General features: G+C 38.7%; 1 protein-coding gene across 3 annotated transcripts in view; it reads left to right on the top strand.

The window, feature by feature from the left end:
• VTI1A (vesicle transport through interaction with t-SNAREs 1A) overlaps positions 1-19,570 on the top strand; it is a 379,151-nt gene that overhangs the window by 8,487 nt on the left and 351,094 nt on the right. For all 3 annotated transcript variants that reach the window (XM_011967525.1, XM_011967522.1, XM_011967524.1), the window contains exons 2-3: positions 4,874-4,932; positions 8,913-9,023. In XM_011967525.1, coding sequence (XP_011822915.1) covers positions 4,874-4,932; positions 8,913-9,023 — 170 coding nt within the window. The remainder of the gene's footprint in view (positions 1-4,873; positions 4,933-8,912; positions 9,024-19,570) is intronic.

The following is a 19,570-nucleotide window of genomic DNA, read 5'->3' as shown; positions in this document are numbered from 1 at the left end:
TCCTTCCTTCCTTCCTTCCTTCCTTCCTTCCTTCCTTCCTTCCTTCCTTCCTTCCCCCCTCTCTCCCTCCCTTCCTTCTTCATACTTTACCCCTAAATCATCAATCACTTTTAAGATTTGTCTTCTTAAAAACATGAGGAACACTATAAGGACCAATCAAAGAATGTCTCAGTTCCATCATTGTTTCTGACAGCACCATCACGAAATGAATTTTATGGAAAAAAAAAAAAAGATCTAGTTGTGTTAATTCCACCTCTATCCCAATTTAATTATTTTTTTTGTAAAGGGAAATTTGTCATTCATATGGGAAGATTTGCCCCAGTCTTTTCCCCTCAGTTTCTCTGTGACTAATAAGTATGTTGCGGCTGCTAAGACTGAATTATTCATTCTGTAAGCACTTAATGGCCCCTACCATGTACAGCTCTCTATGCTAAATACAGAGATTGGACACGATTTGTCAAGAGTAGTCTCTGCCTTCAAGGAGCCAGAGATGAGCCTGAAGAGGAAACTGCAGGCCGGGCGCAGTGGCTCACACCTGTAATCCCAGCACTTTGGGAGGCCGAGGCAGGTGGATCACTGGAGGTCAGGAGTTTAAGACGAGCCTGACCAACATGGTGAAACCTCGTTCTACTAATAATACAAAAATCAACTGTGTGTAGTGGCGTATGCCTGTAGTCCTAGCTACTCGGGAGGCTGCAGCAGGAGAACCACTAGAACCTGGGAGGCGGAGGTTGCAGTGAGCCAAGATTGCACCACTGCACTCCAGGCTGGGCGACAAAGCGAGAGTCCATCTCAAAAAAATAATAATAATAAAGAGGAAACTGCAGAACCTTGTTTTTAATGACCGTTAGACCCCCTAGAGCCAAGCAAAGAACTCTAGGAATTCAAAGGAGATGAGGTTATGTCTCAGGAGCTTGCCCAGAAGGATAGGTGGGGTTTGGACAGACAGAAACAGGGAAAGACTATATTATAAGAGGTTGCCATACATGGATGCAGTGGGCATCTGTTACACCCAGCAGCTTTCATTCTATCTACTCAATTTCGTATTGAGGAACTACTTAAACCCCCTTATTCCAGTCTTAATAGAACTGACAGACTGCCCTGCCCTCTGTAGGTCAAGAGATGAACATATTACCCAAGCAAGAACATTCATAGACTTTTTGCCAGGAATTTGATCAGGATGAACCAAGGAAAGAGAATAGAGCTGCTCAAGACTTTTCTTCAGCAGAGATTGTATGTTCCTATTCCCTTGGTACCCTGAGCTACTCCTGATACTGTCTTTCCCAAACTGGGTGGCTCATTTTTGTCCATTGATTCTGTGAGCCACCCCACATTATTCTAACAAATTCTCTTTTTTGGCTTAGTTTAGCCAGAATCACTTCTGTCGCATTCAGCCAAAGAACCCTAAATGGTAGCTTAACAAAGATTTAGAGAAGAAAAAACAAGATTTGTTTGGGTGGCAATGAACAGTCTGTCTGTAGACTGCATACGAGAAAGCTTGTAGTTGGAAATAAAGTTGGAAAGGATGCTTGGCTCTGGAATGTCGAGGATCTTAACTGCTAAGCTCAACTGATCCATCAAAGCGAAATTTTAGGAAGATTAAATGGGAGAGGGGGCAGGGAAACCAAGGCGGTTAGTAGCATAGCTTCTTTTGCAAATTGTTGCTCTGTTCTGCGTTATTTATTTAACTTACCTTCATTTTTTGAAAACTGATTGTATATGCCAAGTTCATTATAGTGTAGGACTATGAAGATGATTAAGACATGGCTCTTGTCTTCCCAGAGCCCTGCTAAGCTGAAAGGTTGTTCATGTGAGGGATAAATCATTAGGATGACATAAGAGTTATACGTATTTTATGTACAAGAGAGTGATTAACTCTTATGTTGGGTTGCCTTCAAAGAAGTGATGATTTCTGAAGAGAGTTTTGCATAAAGGTTTGCCAGGTGGGCCTGGTGGAGATGGGCATAAGCATTGGGATTAAAGGATTGAAGGCCTGGAAATATATCAGTGTTAGAGATAAAGATTTAGGATCATAAATACATAATATGATAGTTTTAAAATGGATGAAATTGCCCAGAGACATAGATGATGGTCATAAGAAAGGCAAGGACTGAACTCCAAGAAACATCAGTGGTTAAAAGATGGCCTGAAAAATACAGTGCCTAGCAGAGGACCGTGAGACAGGAGTGAGCGTTTGGGAGAATTACCAGATCAGGGTGCCATGGGAGCCAGTAGAGGAGAAAGTTATAGGATGGGAGGAGCAAAGTGTAAGAAGCCACAAGATGAAATAAAAACAGGACCTAAGAATGTGTATTAGTTTGGGTAAAGGAAGGGTTATTAATGTAGTAAGAGTAATTTCAGTGGAATGGTGGGGGCAGTAGTTAGTTTACAGGAAGTGGAGGGGAAGATGAGGAAGGGAAACAGAGTCTGTACCCTTGCTTTCAAGAAAATTGGCTGGTGATGAAAGGAGAGGAATATTAGCAAAGGGGAATACAGGTCAAGGGAGGCTTCTTTCTTTGTTTTGTTTTGCTAATGAGAAAAACTGATGCTTATTAGTCCTGGAGGTCCATGGCATGGATTTTCCTATCAACTGAATACATTAAAGAGAATAGGATGTTCCTCCTGATGTGTAAATACACCATCTCACTTTTGATCCAAGATAGGCCTGTCTTTTTTTATATTTTTCTCTATTACAAAAATATAGTGTTATTCTAACTGTAACTGTGTGAAGATACTGAAAGGATTGAAATGTCCCAGAAGCAAATAAATTTGGGATCATCTATTAAATATTTAATCTGGCCATGTGTAGATTTAACTTTTCAAGGAGGGAAAATTAAGTGGAATTCTAATCCCAAACGCATATTTTTCTTAGGGAGAAATATTGTGAGTACACATGAAACACCTTATGTGACAACTGTTTCCCCTCTATAGTTTGGGGATAACAAAGGGAAAGGGTTAGGATTAGCAGAATCTACTAATAATCTAATCATTGTCTTAGTGAAATAATTTTTTTTTTTTGTTTTTTTGAGATACAGTCCCGTACTGTTGCCTGGACTGGAGTCCAGTGGTGCAATCTCGGCTCACTGCAACCTCCACCTCCTGGGTTCAAGCAGTTTTCCTGTCTCAGCCTCCCAAGTAGTTGGGATTACAGGTGCCCGCCACTACACCCAGCTAATTTTTTGTATTTTTAGTAGAGACGAGATTTCACTATGTTGGCCAGTCTGGTCTCAAACTTCTGACCTCGTGATCCATCCGCCTCAGCCTCCCACAGTGCTGAGATTACAGGTGTGAGCCACTGCACCTGGCCAGTGAAATAATAATTTCTACTAAAGCTTCCCCACTTAGGATTGGTTGTCCTTCCGAAGGCTGGTCAGCTGGTAGGTGTTGTGCCCATTTCAAGCTTCATGACTTTTCTAGTCTGTTGTGTTAGTCAATCTCATTAGGCTCCTGTGTGACATAAACCCAGTTTTAAACAAAGAACAACAAAGTTCTTGGCTCAAGCAACCAAACTATGGTAAAGTCAAGCTTTTATAAAGTCAAGCCATTTCAGTTATTTCAAGCCAGGAACTCTCTCTCTCTCTCTTTGTCTCTCAGTTGTGTTTCATTTTAAATGCAGGATTTATTTTCAGCCACTGCTTGCTTGCTTTCTTCTTGGAGCTAGACCAATGGATGCCAGCAGCTTCTAGGCTCATTTTCTCATTACCAGGAGAGAGGAAAAGACTTTCCCCTTGCTCTAGAACTTTGATTCTTCTCCCTGGTTCATATATGCCTATCCCACCACCCAACCCCCAGATGGATGTGGCCAAAGGATTGAGTTACTAAGATTAGCCCAGCTAGGATTAGATGCCTGTCATTTGCCAGGTCACTCACTGTGACTGAAGAAGCAGAGTCTTTATGAAGATAGCATTTTCATTGTCCCGCTTGGTGAGGAAGGGGGCCTTTGAAGAGAGTAGGGGCTGTTGCCTGAGAAGAGAAGGATGCAGGCAGACAAAAACTAGAGATGTTCAATACATTTGGTTTGCATGAAACTTAACTAGGGTATGTGAACAAATAGGCTGACTGGTTGGAATGAGGGTATGGGAAAGCTTTCTGAAATGGTCTGCCAGGACATCTCTCTCCTAGAGAAGGGAATTACAGTTGGGTTATAACTTGATTGTATTAGAAAAATAAACCACATACAGAGACTTAGCACTTTATAATATTAAAGTGATGTCACTTGCATCAAGCTTATTGGAGCTAAAAGTAATCTAGTAGATAGATATATTTTTTTTCCATTTTAGAGAGTACAGACTGAGTCTCAAAAAAAAGAAAGAAAAATTTCTTGCCCAGGATCCCATAACCATTGAGTGAGATAGTAGCTTTCAGTTTGGAATCAGTAGTCCTAACTTCAAATATTTATTCCATGGAGAATCATGATTCTCCATGCTACTGAAAGTACAATTTTTAAAGGATTGTTTTTGCCCAGTTTTAGGCAATGTTTTTGTGTATGACTTTTAAATTGTATTAACAAATCAGTTATTCCCAATTTATTAAAGTTGTGACTTCACAGATTCCTCAGGCCAGCACAAATCTGCTCTTGTTAACTTAGTCTCTCCTAAAGGGCAACATAATGTTTAGTCTCTCTTAAAAATGTGTCTCTCTTAAAAATGGTATCTCTTAATAATTAGGTACTCTATCGGATTATATATTTCTAGATAGCCTAGAATCAGTGGCTTGAAGTGGTTTCGAACCCACCAAAGAATGATATGCTCTTTGGCCTTATGTTCTGTAATCTGATTGGCCAGAAAAGAGAAAGGCATATAAACATTGAAGTTTTAAAATATTAAATTTATTCATATCTTTAGCAATTTCTTGGTATTATTGTTTATTTCAGATGAAAAGAAACAGATGGTTGCAAATGTGGAGAAACAGCTTGAAGAAGCGAAAGAACTGGTATGTACAGACAGTAATGTATTTTAACACACAGCCAGAGCCATTTCAGCTAATGCCTTCCTCTAGCCTGTTTTATACATTGTGGAAATGTGAAGCATTGCTGATTGGCATTTTATAATTCAGAATTTGTCAGTTTTTAAATTGAAGAGATTTTAATAGCTTCTTGGGATTTTATTCTTCTTAGTAAAGGTGATTCATTAAATATCTGTCTCTGATTTTTATTCCATCATAATACGTTTCATAACAGCTGTAAATAGCTAATGCTGGATAAAGGCATACTGGATACCAGACACTGGATTAAAAATTCTACTTGCTTTATAATATTTAATTTTCTCAATAACCATGTGAGACAATATTATTTGTCAAAAATGATAAAGGGTCTGGTATTTTCTCCTATTTGCAAGCTCTCAAGTGAGCTTGCTACAGTTTCATAGATGACTAGAGAAGACATGAGACTCCTAGGTCAGATACAAAAGATTTTTATTATCCACAACAAAAGCAGTTGCCAGTGTTTCAGGCTGGTTGCATCAGTTCCTGAGTTTGAATTCCCACAGTGGTGATGCAGGCAGGCCTAGATGTTGTAGGCAGGCTTACAACAGCATTAGAATGCCTTAGAGGAATGGAATGAGAGCCTAGAAAATGTGCCACTTTCTAGCAGCCTATAAGCAAGGCTGTTGTTTGTCCCAGGGGGACACATTATTTCCTCTCCCTGAGCTCCCTGCAAACACAATCCTGAAAAATGGCTCAGATAGAGTGCTCAGGACCTTGTATTCTTGACATACCAGGCAAGACATGTAGGAGCATGAGAGAACCTTGGCCAAGTAATTCTCAACACTGTTACTACTCCTATTTTATGGATAGGGAGACTGAGACTTAGAAAGATGAAGTAACTTATTGGAGGTCCCAAATCTTGTTAAGTCATAGAGTAAATATTTGCTCCTAGTTTGCTAAACCCAGAGCTCTGGTTCATCAACTACTTTTTTATATAAATAAATTAGTAAAACATGGAGCAAAAAAGGACTAAAAGTATTGTGTCTTAATTTGGGATTTTAAAAGCCAACTACTACAAGCATGACTCACTTGTTACTATGCATTGTGTCCCTATATGAGTGTGTTGCTTTTCTTCTTTATTTTATTTTTGATACAGAGTCTCACTCTGTCACCCAGGCCGGAGTACAGTGGTACAATCTTGGCTCACTGCAACCTCTGCCTCCTGGGCTCAAGCGATTCTCATGCCTCAGTGCCCCAAGTATCTGGGATTACAGGCGAGCAACACCACACTTGGCTAATTTTGCTTGTTTGTTTGTAGAGAGGGGGTTTTGTCATGTTGACCAGGCTGGTCTTGAACTCCTGGTCTCAAGTGATCTGCCCGCCTCAGCCTCCCAAAGTGTTGGGATTACAGACATGCACCACCACGCCCGGCTAATTTTGTATTTTTGGTAGATACAGGGTTTCACCGTGTTAGTCAGGCTGGTCTTGAACTCCTGACCGCAGATGATCCACCCACCTTGGCCTCCCAAAGTTTTGGGATTACAGGTGTGAGCCACTTTGCCCAGCCCATACTGCCCTTTTGATGAGGACCTTGAGAGAAAAACTTTTTTGATTTGACTATTGGGATTAATTGTGTTTCTCCTGAACATCTGGTTTGTATTAGTCTCTTGGACACTAAACATCTTGCAATGATCTTTTTTCCCACTCTGCATTGGCCACATAAATGCTGTGATAACATGGAACAAGTGCACATTACCTCATTCTTGCTTTCATTTTAAGTGCTTGTTGTGTGTTTCCTTCTTCTTTCTTACTTTTAATTTAGTTTTTAGTATCCATGTAAAATATCTTCAACAAAAACATACTTAAGTCTCAGATTTGGGCATGCATGTATTTTTGCAGTTATTTTTCCGGATGATCCTGTTTACCTTGTTAGAACTAAATAATCAATTATTTCAGAGAGTTGTTTTAAATAATTGTCTTGCTAAGTAATGATTTTATTTATTGGTGCTTCTCATTTATATTGAGACATAATCATTTAAACTATCCCTGTTTAAATCAAGGCTAATTAAAATTATCTTTTTTCTTTATAATAAATTGAGGCCTATTAATTGAAAGGTGGTTGTCTGGTTTATCTGTATGCTACTATAGTTATTCAGTCGCTAACCCTGAATACAGGTTTTATTAGTGATAAACTGATAGGGTTCTGGAAGGAACTTATTAGAAAGCTTTAAAAGGTAAACTACATGTGATTTTATCAGACATGGCCTGGGCCAATTTGTTGTTGTTACTGGTTTTTCTTTTCTTTTTTTTTTTTTTTTGACATAGAGTCTCGCTCCATTGCTCAGGCTGGAGTACAGTGACGCAATCTCAGCTCACTGCAACCTCCACCTCCCGGGTTCAAGCAATTTCTCCTGTCCCAGCATCTCGAGTAGCTGGTACTACAGGCACCTGCCACCACACCCAGCTCATTTTTGTATTTTTAGTAGAGATGGTATTTCACCTTGTTGGTCAGGCTGGTCCCGAACTCCTGACCTCAGGTGATCTACCTGCCTTGACCTCCCAAAGTGCTGGGATTACAGGCGTGAACCACTGCGCCCGGCCTGGTTTTTATTTTTTAATGGCAACTACAAGTAAGCCACTTCTGCTATCTTGTATAGTGCTTGCTGTATGTTCTTCATCACTTGCAATCATCATTACTAGAGTTAATTTTAATCTAGCAATTGTCAAGTAAGAGACACTGTTCTAAGTACGTTATAGGAATTGCCTCATTTAATTTTCACAGCTGCTCTGTGAAAAAGACACTATTTTATAAGTGGGAAAAATAAGGCACAGAGACATTAAGAAACCTGTTCAAGATTCCATGACTAATAAGTAGTAGAGCCTATAATGTGAACGTAAGAGTCTGGCTTCAAAGCCTGTGCCTAAACCATTATAGTATTTCTGCATTGCTGCCAATTAAACTCTTCTGTGTTGTATCCAAAGTGTTATCTGATAGCAGGTTGTTTAAAAAAAAGAAAAAGCGCCTTGCTGTGATTTCACTGAGCTATATGTAATTTAGCATATTACTGTATCCATTTAATGCCATATCAATGTGGTTATAAAGTATTGGGAGTTAGGATGAAGGTAAAGATCACATGTTGGTTGGTATGTGATTTTCCTAATTAGAAAACACCTGCCAGAATAAAGGTCACCAAATAAGGCTTGGCTTGTTTCATGGATTACCCATGGAAAATAATAGCTTACTTTATCTTTCCATAGTTGTGGAGGTTAATGGTCAGAAGACAAAACCCGGTTAGATTGAATGATGGACTATTCCAAGTATATTGAAATCAAATTATTAAGAATGTTTGGGTTAATTTGTTTATTTTATTTTATTTTAGATTTTATTTTATTTTATTTTATTTTTATTTTATTTTATTTTATTTTATTTTATTTTATTTTATTTTTTATTTTTGAGATGGAGTCTTGCTCTCTCACCCAGGCTGGAATGAGTGCAGTGGTGCAATCTCAGCTCACTGCAACCTCTGCCTCCCAGGTTCAAGCTATTCTCCTGCCTCAGCCTTCTGAGCAGCTAGGATTACAGGTGCCCACCACCATGCCCAGCTAATTTGGTATTTTTAGCAGAGACGGGGTTTTGCCATGTTGCCCAAGCTGGTCTCAAACTCCTGACCTCAAGTCATCCACCCGCCTTGGCCTCCCAAAGTGTTAGGATGACGGGCGTGAGCCACTGTGCTCGGCCAAATGTGTATGTTTTAACAAAGCATGTACTTGAGCACTATGTGTGTCACTTGGCAAGTACTCAGAATTGTTGAACTAAACAAAAATTAAGAGTAAAAGTAGTTTCAGTGTTATTTGATCATTCAGCACCCTGAGCCTGGTTGTTCAACTACAAAAATGAGGAACTGGAATTAGATCCTTTCAGCCGTAAACATTTGTTCAAATAAGAGTAACAATGTGGTTTAAATCACATTTTTCTCTCCCCCTTCTAGCTTGAACAGATGGATTTGGAAGTCCGAGAGATACCACCCCAAAGTCGAGGGATGTACAGCAACAGAATGAGAAGCTACAAACAAGAAATGGGAAAACTTGAAACAGATTTTGTGAGTCAAATTCGACCCTTTGTCATATTTACTTTTTTTTTTTTTATTGTTTCCTTCTCATGCCTCAGTCAGCATTAAATGCACAGTCTTTTGGGCTCGTGTAGAAGACAAGTAACAGCTTTCATTCTTTATGAGTTAGGGATCTAAAAAATGGTTCTAGAGAGAGCTAATGGTGGAATTTAAGGTATATTGGATTAATGACTCACAAATGGATCCAAGTCATGCAGCCCTCTGAGTGTGAATGGTATTACTGGTACTTAGCATTTATTAAAATTTTGAAACTCAGTTTCTGGCCTTTCAGGGTTTCTGGCCTTTAAGATGCAGCCTGTACATTTGAGGCTCCTGGACTTCAGGGGCTCATAATCTCCTGAAAGCATATCTGTATTTTTGGATGCATGTTTCCATGTGTATTTTTTCCTGGGATAAACTCCATAGACTTTATTAGATTCTTAATAGGATATATTATACCCTTCCCCCAAAAGATAAAATAAACCACTTTCAATTGATAATTTATTTGTGATCCTTTATATTAATTGTTCATGAGAATATTTAGCTGTGTCTTCCTATATATCTGGCTTTCAACTTTATCTGCTTTATAGCAAATTTAAGAATATAAATGTAAAGACATAATGTTAAAGTTGTTAGTAATTAGACATTAATAGGAGTAGAAAAGATACAGCTGAGTAATTCCACTCCTGAGTATATGTCCAAAAAAAAATTGAAAGCAGAGTCTCAGAGAGAGATTTGCACATCCATACTCATAGCAGCATTTTCACAATAGCGCAGAGGTGGAAGCAACCTAAGCATCCATTGTTAAATAAATGGATAAACAAAATGTGGTATATCCATACAATGGAACATTATTCAGCCTTAAAAAAGAAAAGAAATTCTGACACATGCAACAACTTGAATGAACCGCGAGGACATTATGCTATGTGAAATAAGTCACTCACAAAGACAAATACTACATAATTCCACTGACAAGAGGTATCTGGAGTAGTCAGATTCATAGAAACAGAAAGTAGAATGGTAGTTACCAGGGACTTGAGGGCAGGGAGAAATGGAGAGTTGTTTCATGGGCAAAGAGTTTCAGTTTTGCCAGACTGAAACTTAAAAAAAGTTCTGGAGTTTGGTTACTCAACAATGTGAACGTATTTAACACCACTGAACCATACACTTAAAAATGGTTAAGAGGGTCAATTTTATGTTATGTGACTTTACTGCAATTAAAAATAAAAAGATATAGATAAAAAATATTTTTAAAACCCCGCCAATGATGAAAGGACAAAGAAGTTAACACAATAACAACTAACGGTTCTTTTAGGCTGGCACAGGAAATTAGGTTTTCAGCAACTTAATGAAATTTCGTATGACTCACATTTAAAAAAAGAAAGATACAGGGGAGGAAAGATCTGAGTCTTACCTATGAGCAACAAAAGTCGTGTGTTGGGTGATGAATCAGCTGTATTTCTGAATCTGGGGCCCAAATTCACAAGGAAAGTCAACAATGTGTAAGGATCTTTCCGCCTCAGTTCTTGCCTTAGGTGTTTTGCTTTTTGGAGGTTATACCTTCTAGGCTACCGTATACTTTTCCACTGTAAGACCAACATCAATGGACCTGGTAGAAATCCCTCCCAGAGTCTGAAAATAGGGTGATTTGCAGTTATGCATGCTTGGTTTGTGTTTGAGTGGCTGTTGTCCTGAGAAGTTGAGGTGGATCACATCAATAACTCTGATACCTTTTAGACTGTGCTCGTATTAATTAAAAAAAACAAATTAAAACTCATGATGAGCCCAAATTGATAAAATAAATGTATATGCCTAAGTCTGTGCTCTGTACTATGTAAAATTTTCTCCAACTGCTTTGTGAAAGGCTAGTTTTTCTCAGTAAAAATATGAAATATAGTGAGAAAATTGGATTAAGAACAACTCAGATATATACTGAGAAAATTCTAACTGAAGTTAAAGTTTCAATATAAATGATGAAAGCAAAAATACCATGTTTATAAAGATTATTTTAGCTTGCTTAAAAAATGAAACTTTTTTGGGAACTTTTTTTTTTTTTAATGGAACTCTTTTCTGAAGATTTTTCTTATGGGTTCTAGAAAAACAAAGGATATGAATTTGCTAGGGCTGCAACAACAAAGTACCACAGACTGGGTGACTTAAACAACAGAAATTTGTTTTCTCACAATTCTGGAAACTGGAAGTTGGAGTTCAAGGTGTTGGCAGGTGTGGTTCCTTTCGAGGCCTCTCTCCTTGATCTTAGGTGGCTTCTCCCCGTGTCTTCATATGTCTTCCCTCTGCACGTTTCCATGTCCCAGTTTCCTCATATAAGACATCAGTCCTATTGAATTAAGGCCCACACGAATGACATCATTTTAATGTAATCACCTCTTTGAAGACCCTATCTCCAGAGACACTCACATTCTCAGTATGGGAATCAGGACTTCGACATAGGAATTTATGAGACACAATTCAGTTTGTAATGTTTAGGTCAGTTTTAATCTTTTATTCTTAATTTTTTTTTTCAGAAGTTAAATTATTTCTGTGGTTTGTAAGTCAGCTAACCCAATCTTTAGTCTTTCTTGTTTCCCAAAGAGTACAGTACTGGGTAAAGTCGTTTAGGTGTCTGGAAATTGTATACTTGGATAAGTGTTCCTTTCGGGCTATATTTTCTATTATAAAAAAAAATGGAACCAACAACTATGAAACTAAAAATTTATTCTCTAGGCCAGGGATGTCCAATTTTTTAGCTTACCTGGGCCACATTGGAAGAAGAATTGTCTTGGGCTACACATAAAATATCCTAACACTGATGATAGCTGATGAGCTAAAAAAAAAAAAAAAAAAATCGCAGAAAACCTCATAATGTTTTAAGAAAGTTTATGAATTTGTGTTGGGCCACAAAAAGCCATCCTGGGCTGCCTGCAGCCTGCTGGCCATGGGTTGGACTAGCTTGATATAGACTATCATTAACAATTCATGTATTTATATGTATATTTGCTACCACAGCTTTCTTCTACCATGTTAGGAAACATCTTTCACCACCTCTACTTCTATTGAATAGTGATTTACAGTTTGTAAATTACTTTAACATACATTATTTCATTTCATTGTGTGTAGAATGGACAGAGCAGATATGGATTACTATCCTCATTTACACATGATAGAACAAAGAAGCTTAGATTAATTATAGATTTCATTCAACGAGAGTTTCTTGAGTACTATGGTGTGTCAGGCACTGTCCTAGGTGCTAGAATGCAGCAGTGGTGAACAAGATAAAGTTCTCGTTGTCATATAGTTTAAATTATAGTGGGGGAAAAGTCTAGTGGGGAAGACAACAAACAAATACATACATAGTATAATTTCAGGTAGAGATACATTACATAAAGTAAAGTGAATAAATGAATAGAGAGTGACCAGCAGGGTGATTGTGGCCATTTTTGCTCGGGTGTTCTCTGAGGTTTAAGTGAGAGAGGACAAAACGTGTGTGGTTGCAGAGGAAGCAGAGGAAAGATCTGTGACGGCATTGTAGGCTGTGGTAAAGACCTTGGCTTTTATTCTGGGTTGATGAAAAGTCACCGGAGGACTTTGAGAAGTGAATGGTCCTTCGATTCCTGTTTTACAGCTTTCTTCATTTTACCACACCACCTCACATGATATATTTGAATAGAGTGTAGAAAATATTGACATAACTCCCTTTTTAAATTATTATTTCTTTTATAGATTTAATCCTTTTTTTAAATGAATGGAGAATATCTATTTAAAGATACTTGATAGCTTTTGTATGCTGACATACCATATCTAGAAATATTGAATTTCAAGAAAGACTAGCAGAGATGGTTCTTCAGCTCTGTGTTTATTGCAATTGAAGCCATTCTCCTGTGCCCCTTGTAATAGCAAGACTTCGAGGGAGCATTTATGCCCATGGGGAGGGGCAGAGGACAGCTCAATACTGTTTTCTTTGACTCATTTGTCCACTCGCTTTCTTTCCCCAGCCCGTCGTTCTCCTCTGCTTACCCTTTGGATACCTGGATCCTTCAGGCTTCCTCACTACTTCCTCCCATATCCTCCTCTGTGTGTTATCATCTTTCCCGTTCCTTCCATGGCTGCGTCTATACTGACTGGTATTTGTAGCCCAGACCTCTTGGTAGCTCCAGGTTTATATTTCTTACTATTTATCCCAGAGTCTTTTAAACACACTCAGATTCAACAAGTACTGGTTACTTCAGAGTTATCATTAATTTTTCAACCTTGTACATCCACTGCGTCATTGAGAATTAGCAGATCTACCACCTAAATATCTCTACTACTGGAAGCCTTCATGATTTCTCTATCTGTATAATTGTAGTATGATTTCCTAATTCTGTTTTTGTGTCATTCAAAACCCTCTACATACTCCATAATTATCTTTCAAATACACTGATCTGTATATGTCATGCCATTACACAAAATCCCAGAGTCCTCATTGTCTGCTGAATAAAATCCAGGTCAATTTCTAGGTATTCTGACCTGTACCATTGCTTCTTCACATGGCTAATAATTGTATTATACTTGCTGTTATGGCCTCTATGTTGTTATAAAGCCTATATTTTATTACTGTTTTTTAGAACAGTATGTCTCAACCTTTTTTTTCATTATCACTTCTCTAAGGATACTTTTTAGACATGTTTTTCCTAATCATCCCACTCCTTCCCCCATGAAATTTTAATACCACAGATATTCTGTATCTGTACATCTCTTATGTACTATGGCTCCTTGGAGGGCCACACATCTTTTTAATGTCTTAAGATTCATCATACTCCCAAAAACTAATTTTTGCCTCTGTGGACATGATATTGCTCCTGTTGACAATGCATGCTTTAGAGAATGTGAGGCTTTATTCAGGCAGTTAGATAATTTACCTGCAAATCAGATTGGTCCTTTCAGAGTTTATGGTTCGACTTTGTTAGGACACGTTTAGAGTAGCCCTACTTTTATGGTGTGGCCTTTCTTGGGTTCCTTCTGAAAGACTGGAGTGTTTAGTAAGTGCTCTCTCCCCTATGTTTGTTTGGAATTCCATCTCTCTGCCCTGGGCAACCTCTAAAACATCCATTCAATCCATTACTCCCCAGTACCTGTTCTCGGGGTGAGACCTCGTGGGGTCTCGTCCTCTACATATTCAAGTTCATTTTCAGCCAAAGACTTAGGGGACCACTTTCTCGATTTCTGGAGCTCCTTCTCTTTGTGGCTGCTTCTCACCATTACCCTGCTATGTTTGATGATGCATCCCAGCAGTCCTAACTCCGGTGTCTGCCTCCTAAGTTCAGTGACTTGCTGCACTCCCTGTGGGCTCCCCCTCCATGTGCTGCAATCGGGAAAGTGCCTCCAGGCTGAGAGCCATGCCGGGCTCATTGCACATGTTTTTCTTCTTTGAGGAATTACACTCCTCCATTGCTTGTTGTCCAACTTTGGAAAACAAGTGATTCGTGCATTTTGTCCATGTTCACAGTTGTTTAGAACAGGAGGGTTTGTCTTGTACCAATTCCTCCACCATGGCAGGAAATGAAACTTCAGTGTCGATTTAATGTTTCTTAATTCCTCAGCAGATAATTTTATATATCAGAGAATGAAAAGTAATAGTCTGCTGTTTACTGTAGCAAAGTTGAAACTTTCCCTCTCAAGGGTCGAGTCGAAGTATGCTAAAATGAATTGACACTAGACAGATTAATGGGAAAAACCAAACAAAATGTTTTGTGTGCATAAGTACAGGGGCCACACACAAAGTATGAGACTCAAAGTAGGACCAGATAACTGAAGTTTTTATACTGTGCAGAAAAGCATAGAGGTTTGGAGTGTGGGAACAGGTTATCAGAGCGAGAGGGGAGGAAGGCAAGCAACGGTTGTCTTGGCTCTGCTTGATGGAGCCTCGCAGGCAGCAGCCCCCCAGAAGAATGGATGGGAACCTGTGGTAAAGCTTTCTCTGTTACCTTTAAAAGTGCCGGGCACGGTGGCTCACGCCTGTAATCCCAGCACTTTGGGAGACTGAGGCGGGCATATCACTTGAGGTCAGGAGTTCGCATACCAATGTTCACATACCAGCCTGGCCAACATGGTGAAACCCCATCTCTACTAAAATTACAGAAATTAGCAGGGCATGGTGGCGCACACTTGTAATCCCAGCTACTCAGGAGGCCGAGGCCTCCCTTGAACCGGGGAGGTAGAGGTTGCAGTAAGCTGAGATCGTGCCACTGAACTCCAGCCTGGGCAACAGAACGAGACTCAGCCTCAAAAAATCAAATCAAATCAAATCAAAGAGCATCAGACTTTCAGTCTCCTTTTCCTGTGAGTTCATCTTTCCAAGATCTGGGTAAAGCTGATAGGGGTCAGGGTGGGGGCGCTCAGAGAAAGCCTGTTTTGCATTTGCTGTTTACTTCACTAATATTGATTTCCTCTACAAATGCGTATCTCCAGCTTTTCAGAGCCATTCTTGTGTTTGTAGCCCCCTGAATAGCCATCTTAAAAATATGCCAAAGAAGTATATTTTGGGGTGGCATATTTTGGTTTTCTTCATTATAGTGGCTTATCATAGAATATAATTTGTAACTGACTAAATACCTGTTTAAAGGATTTTAAAATTCATGCGGTAGTTTGCAGTCAGCATCGTGTGTGTGGGAGGGTGTTAAGGAAAGTTAGTGGTCATACTTACATGCCCATTTATACTGTTACCATTCCTGATTATTCTGTTCACTTACCTAATTTCATTCTTCTTGATTTTTTCTTTTCTTACAGCCTGTATTGTTCATTTTTGGCTTGTTGTGTAGCCTCAAAGGAAGTTAGTAATATTAAATTCAGAAGAGGTCAAACCTAATCACCTTATTTTTAGATGAAGAAATGGAGGACCAAGGAGACCAAATGACTTACTCTAAAGTAATACTGCTTTCTGGAGCCAGAATCAGAATCCAGTAACTAAGCACCCATTTTACTGTTCCCTTCATAATCCTTTACAACCTGCCCGCCTTCGAGTTTCCCCAAAAATTTAATAGTCTGTTTAGGTATTTGAAAACAACTTTTTTTTTTTTTTTTTTTATTAGAATCCCTGTAAGCTGTTCTTGTAATTTCTTCCTTCAACATTGGTATGAGGTTAGTTAGGGCCTTCTCATGTCAGAATGTTCCAGAAAAATGAACCAGCCAAGAGGGAAAAAAAATGTAGTTAAGGATTTTTTCAAGTTTAAGATTACTGTTTGCTTCTTAAGAAAATCAAAGCAAACTTTAAAACCCTAAAGTTATACAAACAAAAACCCCCCAAAATTGTATAAAATGTTTGACCAAGTCTCAGTAAATAGAAAAAGAAAGAAACAAGTAAGTGGTGTGCCAGTCTAAGGTTCCAAAGGTTATGAGGACATGGTGTGTTGAATGCTTTTTCACTTCTCTGATACTGTGCTATGATGCTAGCACCATCTTGTGGTTGATTTATATAGTTGCATATTTCTTTTTTCTTGTAACAAAGCTGAACTTCCTTTAAGACATACGCAGAAGGATTTGGGGTGAATGATTAGATCGTAATGAATGTTAAAAAGAGCTTTTTAGCCCCAGTCTCAAGTTCACTTCTATCCCAGGTCAGTGGTGCCCGAATGCTGCCTTTTCCTGTTTGGCAGGCTATGTGATGTGATTGTTAGACCAGCTCCTAGTGCAGAGCTGTCTACATCAGAGAATGGCACTTCTATTGACAGTCTCAGCAGTGAGGCTGAATGGTCCTAGAAATCCAACTACCTGCAGACTATCGGAGTTGGTCCCTTAGGTCAGGGTTCAAAGGATGTTGTGGAACAGCTTGAAGCTTTTACTGATACTACCTGTACTCTCTCTTTTCATAGGTGAATGGACAACTTGAGTATCTGAGTTTATGAGTAAAGCCAGTACCCATATTCTTTTTTTTTTTTTTTAACCCGAGATAGACTAAAGAAGTTCAAATGAGAAAGATGAATTTAAATTTTGATTTTTGTTGAAAGGTCAAGAACGTATGCTTCTGTTTACATTTTATCTTTTCTGTACTTACAACTTCCTGGGATATTTTACTTCTATTTCTGTGGAAGCTATGGAAAACCATGAAAACATGTTTTAGAGGTTTGGATAGTCTCAGTGGTAGTATGTGGTAACCGTAGCATCAGCCGATCCTTCTTACAGGACCATAAGTGCATTCTAAAAAGAAATGTGAAAGGCTAGACAGAACTACCTCAGAAAAGAAAGTTTTCTTTACTGTGTACACTTAATGAATACGCCTGATATTTTAAAAAATTACATTTGTTGTTTGATTCTGTGTAAATATAATACCTGGTCATTATAGAATATTCTGAAAATAAAGAAGAGTAAAAAAGAAAAAAAAATCACCAGTAGCCCTGTTACCCCCAAAGAACCATATTTTTTATTTCGGTTTGTTTTTTCCAATCTTCTCTCCCCTTCTCCCTTGCATAATTTATTGTTTCATTTTACATAACAATGAGGTCATTTGATCCACATTACTTTTTTGAGACAGAGTCTCGCTCTGTTGCCAGGCTGGAGTGCAGTGGCATGATCTCAGCTCATTGCAACCTCCGCCTCCTGAGTTTGAGCGATTCTCCTGCCTCAGCCTCCTGAGTAGCTGGGACTATAGGTGCGCGCCACCATGTCCAGCTAATTTTTGTATTTTTAGTAGAGACGGGGTTTCACCATGTTGGCCAGGATGGTCGTGAGCTCTTGACCTCATGATCCACCCACCTTAGCCTCCCAAAGTGCTAGGATTACAGGTGTGGGCCACCACACCCATCCCACATTTTTTTAAAATCAAAGATTGTAACATTAGTATTTTCCATTTTTGTAAATTCTTGATCATTTTAATGGGTGTATAATATTCCTTGAATGATGTTGGCTAACCTTTTTTTGAATCTTACTGTATTTCCATTTACCTCCTCTATCATTTATTGTGCTGCAGTGGACATACTTGAACATGATTATTTAATTAGGATCGTTTCTCAGAAGGCAGATGACCAAGTGAAAGGGTATTAACAGTTTTATGGCTCTTAATAAAATATGCCTGGAACTACATTTTTATTGTGGCTCATCAGATCACTTTTGTTCTTTCTCCATATTTTCTCTGTGTTAGAATGTGACTTTAAAAATAAAAATCATAGGTAAACCAGGACTAAGTACTTTACATGCATTACTCATTTAATCCACAAACAATTATATAAGAAATATACTGTTGTTTATGACTGTGGGGATTTTACAGACTCTAGAATTAAATACAACTGAGATTCCTTTTTGTAAGATACTCTTCCATGGAAGATACATTTAATGTTAGTAATGCTGGCAAATGTGCATGGTTCTCAGATTCTGGCCTTACCCCAAATCCATTTTACATACTTAACATTTCTTAATCAGAAACCGAAGAGTATTTCTTTTAGTTATTTGGATATGACTATGACCTTTAAGAGAGAAAGTACTACTCTATTTATATGTTATGTGCATGTGCATGCCCATTATTTTCCTTTCTTGAATTCATTTTCTTTTCTTCATTCTTTCCTTTTTTTTTCTTTTTTTTTTAAGACAGGGGCTTGTTCTGTCACCCAGGCTAGAGTGCAGTGGTGCAATCACAGATCACAGTAGCCTTGACCTCCTAGGCTCAAGTGATCTTCTCACCTCATCCTCTAGAGTAGCTGGGACTACTGGTGCGAGCCACCACAGCTGGCTATATTTTAAATCTTTTTGTAGAGACAGGGTCTCCCTATGTCACCCAGGCTTGTCTCCAACTTCTGGGCTCAAGTGATCCTCCCGCCTCGGCCTCCCAAAGTGCTGGGATTACAGGCCTGGCCTGCATTCATTTTCTTAAAAAGTTGGTTCTCCATTCCTAAGGCTCTGCTAGGTGAAACTGTTAGAAAATCATCATGCAGTTGCCCTTCATTGTCTATAGGATTCTTATTCCTGGCCTTGACTTTGGTCAGTCTTCTCACAGAGCTCCCGTTAATTTCAAAGGCCAACACAGGAAAGGGACCCAGCAGGCAGAGAATTTGCCAAAAATCTATCCTTACCTGTTGTTAGTGCCTTCTGGGAGCTGATGTGTGCTTGTGTATCACCCTGCCCTCCTTATCCAAGAGCCTAGAAAAGGTTCGTGTTCTTGATCCTTCTCTCCTCATCGTGTACACTTGATTAGAATAATATTATGTGTTAAAGATTTTATTGTTATGTGATTTTATAAAGATTTTATAGTCCTATGTGCTGAATTTGAGGTTGATCTTAATAGATTTTCTTCACTTTGGAAACTCTGACACTTTCTTCCAATGTGACTATTTTTCTGATGACAACTTTGGGCTTGAAAGTGTTTGCCTTTAGCTTCTGTAGAATTTTATAACCTGTAAAATAATTTCCATGTTCACTGTAGTCATTGTCAAAGCTGAAGCGTGTCCTGATGCAGATATCTGTGTGCATATGCACCCACACAGTCATGTGCGTGTAAATTTTTTTTAAGTTCATGTCAGATTCCTGATTGAATTCTGCAATTCAATTGTAGTTTTTTTCCTACCTACTTAACA

The sequence above is a fragment of the Mandrillus leucophaeus genome, unplaced genomic scaffold, assembly GCF_000951045.1.
Source record: "Mandrillus leucophaeus isolate KB7577 unplaced genomic scaffold, Mleu.le_1.0 Scaffold80, whole genome shotgun sequence".
NCBI lineage: Eukaryota > Metazoa > Chordata > Mammalia > Primates > Cercopithecidae > Mandrillus > Mandrillus leucophaeus.
Note: the sequence above shows the minus strand (reverse complement) of the source record. Positions and strands in the feature narration are given on the sequence as shown.